Source organism: Capsicum annuum, chromosome 7 (assembly GCF_002878395.1).
Source record: "Capsicum annuum cultivar UCD-10X-F1 chromosome 7, UCD10Xv1.1, whole genome shotgun sequence".
NCBI classification, from domain to species: Eukaryota; Viridiplantae; Streptophyta; class Magnoliopsida; order Solanales; family Solanaceae; genus Capsicum; species Capsicum annuum.
This window is the reverse complement of record NC_061117.1, coordinates 175,510,705-175,518,859: the sequence shown is the minus strand read 5'-3', so window position 1 is coordinate 175,518,859 and position 8,155 is coordinate 175,510,705. Positions and strand designations below refer to the sequence as shown.

At 37.4% G+C, this 8,155-nt stretch overlaps 1 protein-coding gene across 1 annotated transcript; it reads left to right on the top strand.

Annotated features, from left to right (window-relative positions):
* The first annotated feature begins 2,780 nt into the window (after positions 1-2,780).
* On the top strand, positions 2,781-7,619 carry LOC107878063. The gene is made up of 4 exons (XM_016724931.2): positions 2,781-3,151; positions 3,355-3,451; positions 4,245-4,634; positions 7,296-7,619. The coding sequence occupies exons 1-4, from the start codon at positions 3,045-3,047 to the stop codon at positions 7,422-7,424; spliced, it is 723 nt and encodes a 240-aa protein (XP_016580417.1). The 5' UTR covers positions 2,781-3,044; the 3' UTR covers positions 7,425-7,619.
* The last annotated feature ends 536 nt before the right edge of the window (positions 7,620-8,155 follow it).

Genomic DNA, 8,155 nt, shown 5'->3' with positions numbered 1-8,155 from the left:
ATAAGTGTGAACCCGTGCATGTCTAATGTTTGTTGAAGGACTTTAGTGAACAAATGGAGATGCGATAGTAGTAAATTCCCCAATTATATGTTCTTTGATATATGCTAAGCTTTTAATACATGCCAAGTGGTTAGCAAGTAAGTTAAGACATGATAGTATGAAGTTTTCCCTAAATCATATGATGTCCAAATACATGTCAAGACTGATTTAGATGTGAAGTACTTGAGGTAAGACCTTGTTGAAGAAAGTATAATCTAGTAGCATGTTTCCCCTACGCTAATATATGTTGATGTTTCCTAAATGCTTGACGCGATGCCTTAATGATTGCAAAGGTGAAGGTATGCTATGTTTCCTAAATACTTGAAGAGATGCTTTAATGATAATGAAGATGAATGAATGACTGTGATGATGAATGAATGACTGTGATGATGAATGAATGGTTGTGATGATAGAGGAATGATTATGCTTTATTTTATGTTATCGAGTCCTGGGGGTATTTATACCCGACAATTTAACTGTTGTCTAGAGCTCGTGTCAGTTTCACGATAATTCCAGTCGAGCTATGATTCTCAGAACTCAGTGAACTATAGAACTTTGTATCCTCAGACAATTGCAGAACTTAAGAAAGCTTAGTAATCTCAGTTATCTCTGTAATCTCTGTATCGCTAGTAATCTAGCCTCAGTCCTGTAATCAACTCAGATCTAAGAGTATTCTAGTGTTCAATTCTAATCTAAGAAATGATTCGAGTAATCATAATCTATTCAAGCTTTATCGTCAGTCAGATACCGTGATTCAATGCTATTTCCGTCAGATACAGAACTAAGTGATCTCAGCGTAGCTCAGTCAGATCTTTTGATAAACATGATCAGTATAAGATTCAGTTCAGTTGTGTTCAGTTAAGAATTCATTCAGAGTCTTTCAGTTGGGAGTAGAAACTAGCACCGAGCGAGGAAAGGGATGGCGGCTCCTCCCGTCAGCGAGAGAGAGAGGCTGGAGTCGTTAGTAGCAGTCCCTGACCTCCAGAACTGCGTAGCCAGCACAGGATACAGGAGTCACCGTCAGGAAAAGGCTGTCACCTCCAGAGAGAGAGTATTTGACTATGATATTGCCTTAGGTCGACTGCCTGGTAAGGGTCATCCGTCAGAGAGGATTGACCAGAGAGAGGTCTTTACCCGTGGCACGGTATTGACACCCTTCCAGCTGGGGATTACAGGTTGGACCCCACCTGTGGTAGGTTGGGGCATGTCAGTTAAATAACTACTTCCCACGGTTTCAGTTACAGTCTCAGTTTCAGTATCAATCTTCAGAAATCAGGACTGTCAGATACAGTCATCTATCTTTATGAGGAACTCAGATTGCTCTATTGATTCATGGACCATCTCGTCAGATAGGCTTGGTATCATATATAGTTCTTTGATATCATATTCAGAGATATGCCGCCAGATAGGCTTGATTCACAGTCTAAAATTCTATTAAGTATCCTTATTGTCAGATTCAGATATATTCATATTTCTTATCATTGATAATATTTTCTGAAATCATTCGTTAGAGAGGTTGGTCTCAAATCCTATCAGTCAAAAGCAGTAAAGCTCAAAATTTAGTACTTGATATAAGTGCATCCAGATCCTCAGTTATCAGTATCAGATGAATCAGTGAGTATCTCAGTGTCAGTAGTGAGTTCAGTCTGCGGTAAAGTGGTATCCGAGTTTCAGTATCTAGAGTTGTGATGATTGTGATTATGGTCTGTGCATTCATATATGTGTTCTCGTGCGATATTTTCATGATTATTCAGTTTAGATATTGTGCATGATGAGCCTTTGCATTTAGCCTTATCTCGTCTACATACTAGTACATCCCAGTACTGACGCATTTGCGCTATGGTGTTTTATTTGGGACCATAGGTTCAGAGGCACAGGACCCAGAGTTTCCTCAGCAGTTCCGTCCCAGTCAGCAGCAGTAGTCGTAGCAGTGAGTCCTCTTCTTTCGAGGACGAGTTTTAGTTTACTATTATTTACATAAGATTTTGTTTATATTTTCAGTTGACGGAGTTAGTTGGGGACATGTCCCATCAACTCCATAGCTCAGACAGTACAGAGGTTTTTCAGACAGATGTCGGAGGTATTAGTATTCAGTTTTCTGTATTTTGAGTATTTATAGATGTGTTGAACCTTATGGCCAGTTTCCTCATTTATTTCAAATATTATGCAGTGTATAGGTACAGATATCAGTAAAGGATTAGTTTGTGGTTTTTCGGGATCATAAGACCGTGTGACGTCTCGAGATGGGATCTCGGGGCGTTACAGTGACAAAGTTGTACGAAGAAGTTATGGCAATGGAAGATTATAAGGAAGAGTTCCTCAGTGATACTTTTGATTATTTGGTGCAAAACGACACTTTAGATAAGACATTCATAGTGAAAAATCAAAATCTTCATAAGGTGGGGTAGAAATGATTCAAACAACAATATTGATACATATGGATTGGAAGAATTTAGCTTCATAGGATTTGAAAACAATTATTATGCATGCATTTTTTTTTTTATAATTTATCATGTATTTGCTATCGAAGTTCTCTCTTTTGTGGATTTGAGGGAATATTAATTTGGAAGCTTGAATTATATAATTAATAGTTGCTTAAATTTTAATGACTTGTAATTTTTTGTTCCTGATATTATTTGTTATGCTTAAATTAGTTTCTACAAATTATTGAGTTGCTAATGATATTGATATACTAGTTATCAGTTTATTAATATATAATATTTTTTTCATTCACCAATCAAACACTAAAAGATGTTTTTCTAAAAAATCAAACAAACACCAAATATAAAAAATACTTTTTACTCACTAAACAAACATAATTTCCATAACATTTTTCATTAAAAATATTTTCCAATCATACCAAACAACACCCCAAATCAAAATCTGCAAACCCTGTTAATGGATTAGATCTTTGTTGAACCCAAACAAAGTAGCAAACGAGCCGGAAGTGTTTCCAATACTATAAACAGGCGAACTAGCTAGGGCATTGTATTGGAGAAGAAGAAATGAAGGTAGGCCCAAAAGTAGTACTACTCTTCAAAGATCCAATCGGCTTCGGCACCGCCATCTTCAAAGCTCTTCAACCAAACCCTAATTCCAACCTTCAAAGCCGGTAAGCAACCCCCACCCCCTCATTATTTCTTTTTATAACCCTGGTGTTCGGGTCAGATTTCGCTCGCACCTTGAATAAATCCACAGGATATCTCAATAGCAGTAACTCTGTCTACCAAGGCCCATGGCCAGGACTGATGGGAAGAATCACTAGTGTTTTCCCCTTCTGTCGATTATCTTCTTATTTCATCGATTTCATTGCAGACAAGAATCGCTGGATTTATCCCTACAATCTTACGGGATCAAACATCAAACTGTTTCGCTACAAGTAGTTCATTTTCTCAATGGCCCAAATCTCGAGGTACCTTTTTTCCTTTTGCTACAGAGTAAAATGTATTCCTCGAAAATGTTTTTCCTTTTCTCTATATTTTCAGCCGTTTGGAGTTTTTTTTTTTTCCGGTCATTAGTTATGTATAAAAGTGTGCATTTTAATCTGTATATGACAACAACCACAGCAATACCATACCCAGTGAAATCCCACTAAGTGAGGTCTGGGGAGGTTAGGGTGTAAGTAAACCTTACCCCCTACCTCATGTAAGTAGAGAGACTCGGCTAAATGAACGAAAATCCAAGTAGTAATGGAAAGAAAACATGACAACTAATAGGAATTGTATATGACAGTGTTATCAAAATATGGGTTTTAGTGATAGAATGATAATGTGACAGTAAAATGTGTTTACGACATTGCTAAGATATGGATGTTTAAACAGATGGTGCAAAGTGAGAGTTGAAGTTATTCATGCCAAACTCACATGCTACTGGGTGTTTGGACATAAAAATTTGTCAAATTTAGAAAAGAGTGGTATTTGTCTTCAAATTGAAAATAATATTTGGAATTTGGAGTTGTGTTTGGACATAATTACAAATTGGATTTTTTTGAATCTTGGAAATGCCAGAATTGGGAAAAATTGTAATAATTCTATGTCTAAACAATTTCCGGAAAAAGTGGACTATCGATGGCCAAAAAGTTACTAATAAATGGCCAAATTACTGACATACTTTGTGCTGATTTGGTTAGGCATTTTGCTTTTGGGGATTGTAGACCACATTTTGATGTTTTTCTTAACCACATTTTGATGTTTTTTTTATCTTAGGTGTCTGTGCTGCTTCTGGAAAACTCCGAGCCTCCAACACTTGCTTGTGCTCTCAATGAAGTTCTGGCACTGTTAGTAGGAAATGGGCTATCAAATATGCCCACAATTGTAGCCCCTTTTGTTGTGGCTGCAACTAAGCTTAAGACGGAAAATAGAACTTCTGTTGCAGTTGACAATATATCAGTTTATGGTTTGCAAGTAGGTGCGTCTAGTGGCCTTACTAAAGCTTTGTGCACGAAGTTGCAAAGTCCATCCCTGTCGTTGCAGATTTTCAACGAACAGTTGGCCTGCTTACTTCAATTGGTTCGAGTTCTGAAGATGCCTACTTTCGTTATAATTGGTAAAAAGGGTCAAACTGTGCATCATAACACTTCAGAAGAGGAGCTTGAGGTACATTATAAATGTTCATGGTTGATTGTCATTCTTTGAACATTAGAGCTATTTCTCAGTTTCTTATCTCAATTTTAACGTGTAGTCCTTGTTCAAAATGTGTTCTTTTGAACAATTTATTCTGTACTTCTGTTTATTTCTACATGTGTTTTAAACATGAGTTGGGATGGGGAGATGGAAGAAAGCACTTAAGAGTAAATTTAGCTCCAGGGCTGTTTCTAGTGTTGTATCCTATTGCAGCTGGCCGAGCTGTGAGTGGCTTATGTATTGCCACACAGTAAGTTATGACAGCTGCAAAATCAAACCCAAGTGGCAAAAAAACCAGCTCTTTATTGCTGAAATTCATGCAGATCAAGATAGACAAAGCCATAAATTGTCTTTGATTTAATATAAACAACTCTAGGTCTGATAACATTATTGTTGCATTTACCGTGACAACAGAAAAAAATAACTTGTCTAAGGAATGTACTGCTGAAAACAGACTGAAAGAAAGCACTTCAAATAGAATAATATATCTCCCGTACAATTAGTTTTGATCTGTAGCATATTGCAGCTGGCCGAGCTGAATGGCTTATGTATGCCAGGCAGTAAGTTAATACAGCTGCAAAAATCAAACCGGAGTAGCAAAAGAAACCAGCTCTTGGTTGCTTTAGTTCTAGCAAATCAAGATAGACAAAGCCATATATTGTCTTTGGTAAATATAATCAAAATTTTAAGCCATATAACTTTAGTGTTACTATTTCCTTTCCTGTAAGATATGTGATGCTTTCTCTAGTATTTGTTTTTATCTCTTTTCTTCTGCATATTCTTTGATTTGTGTTACCTGAGCCGTGGGTCTTTCGGAAACAGCCTCTCTTACCTCCGTGCGGTAGGGGTAAGGTCTGCGTACACTCCATCCTTCCCAAACCCACTACACTGGGTATGTTGTTGGCCTCTTGTTGTAGTAGCAGAAAAAATAACTTGAGGAATTTACTCCTAAAACTAGAAAGGAAGAATAAACTTTAAACAGAGTAATTTAGCTCTCCTGCAGTTAGCTTATATATAAAATATTGCAGCTGGCCGAGCTGAATGGCTTATGTATACCAGGCAGTAAGTTAATACAGCTGCAAAAGTCAAGCCATAGTGGCGGGAAAACTAGCTCTTGGTTTGCTCAAGTTCAAGCAGATCAAGATAGACAAAGCCATATATTGTCTTTGGTTAAATATAATCAAAATTTAAGTCTCAGATAACGTTAACATTAAGGAATGTACTTCTAAAAGAAGAATGAAAGCACCTTAAATAGAATAATTTAGCTCTCGTGCAGTTAGCTTTTCTATATCCTATTGCAGCTGGCCGAGCTGAATGGCTTATGTATGCCAGGCAGTAAGTTTATACAGCTGCAAAAATCTAACTGAAGTGGCAAAAAAACCAGCTCTTGGTTTCTTTAGCTCAAGCAGATCAAGATAGACAAAGCCATATATCGTTTTTGTTTAAATATAATCAAAATCAAGTCTTAGATAACGATAACGATGACGTTATTGTTTCTTTTTTCTATGACTAGTACCATAAAAAATTAACTTGATTAAGGAATGCACTGCTAAAGTCAGAATGAAAGCAGCAGCTAAAATAGAATAATTTAGCTCTCTTGCAGTTAAATTTGGTAATGTCCTATTGCAGATGTCCGAGCTGAATTGCTCATGTATGCCAGACAGCAAGTTAATACAGCTGCAAAAATCAAATGTGAGTGGCCAAAAAAAACCAGCTCTTGGTTGCTTGTGTTCAAGCAGATCAAGATATTTAAAGCCATACATAGAACTTCAAGTCTTATGAGTAACATTAACTCCATTATTCCCCTTTCCTCTGACAAGTAACAGAAAAATAAATCAAGTTGATTGAGGGAATGAACTTGGGAAAACAGACTTGTGGATGCAACTATACATTTTGAAAACTGGTAATTGCTGTGAAGGTATTTAAGCAACCAACATTGTGGTTCTAGGGACTTGATTGATGTAGGTGTCTAGCTTTGGATGGTTTCAGGTAGGGTAGGGGCAGGCTGAAGAAATATTGGAGAAAGGTGATTAGACGTGACATGGAGCAGTTACAACTTACCGAAGACCTGACCTTAGATAGGAAGGAAGGTCTGGAGGATGCGAATTAGGATAGAAGGCTAGTGCTTATGGGTGGGTCGTAGTCAGTAATTAGGAGAGCGTTGGGGTAGCTGGGCTAGTAGTCCTAGGGCTATGTCCATAGGTTGGAGCTGCTAATAAGAGAGTATGGGGGTAGGGGGTGCTGCTGGTTTGTTAGTGTAGGGTATTACTTTGTGGTTATCTTATTTCTATTATACCATCTTGTTCCATGCTTTATTATAGTTTTGTTACTATTCTTTGTTTCTGTTATGCCATCTTGTTTCATGCTTTATTACAAATTTATTTACTATTCTTTGTCTTGAGCCGGGGGTCTATCGGAAACAGCCTTTCTACTTCTCCGGAGGTAGTGGTATGAACTGCGTACATCTTACCCTCCCTAGACCCCACTGTATGGGAATACACTGGGTTTGTTGTTGTTGTAGTAGAGGGGCTCTATAGTGTTAGCAGTTACTTCTCCTCCCTCCTCTCAGCTTATTTGCAAAGGAAAAAAGGATGAAAAAAAAGGATAATACAGATCTCACTTTCCAATTTCCAGGTGATACATGAGATAGGACGGCATTTAGCTAGCTTCTCATCTCTTAGTTTCTCTGGAGAAAAGATAGCATGGGATACAATGAAGTCTTCAAGAGAAACTCAAGAGCCTTGGCGTGCATTATATGGTTGAATATTTTTGCTGGCTAGAACCAGTGGCTAAGCGTTAACAATGATTCATGTAACATGGACTGTATTGGTTTCAGTATGTCTCCTTGCTGGTATGTGGTTGGGCACAATCGTGTCTGGTGTATGGACCGGAGAGACCAAATATTCCTAGTCAGATGAACTTGATTGTATTCACTTTTTTTAAATTTGTTTGCCCTCATCCAACTCCCTCCCTACCCCTCACCCCCAACCCCACCTCCATCCCAAAATATTAATTCTTTTAATTTTTTTGAAAAAAATTAAAATCTTTTCTTACCTCACGATCAAAATCCTACCCCCCTCCTTCCAAAAAAGATAATTCTTTTTAGAAATATTTTTTAAAAATTAATAAATAATTCTTTTTATAAAAAAAATCTTACCCCAATCCCATCTCCCCTACCCCTGCAATCCCAATACGTGATACGACAATAAGCCATCCCTCAAAACATATAGTTTTCTTAAAAAGTTTTTTTTTTTTTCTTTTTTTTTTTAAATATTATCTCAACCCCATCCCTTTCCTATCCCCATATCCCACACCCCACAACCCCCCCTCCTCCATTAAAAAATTATTTTCTCTTAAAAAAATTCTTATCCAACCCCATCACCACCTAACCCCCACCCTACCCGCATGGCATACCCCTTCCCCAAAAAGCTTTTTTTTTTTAAAAAAAAAAAAAGTGAATAATTTCTTATCTTAACCCCCGACTCCCTACCCCA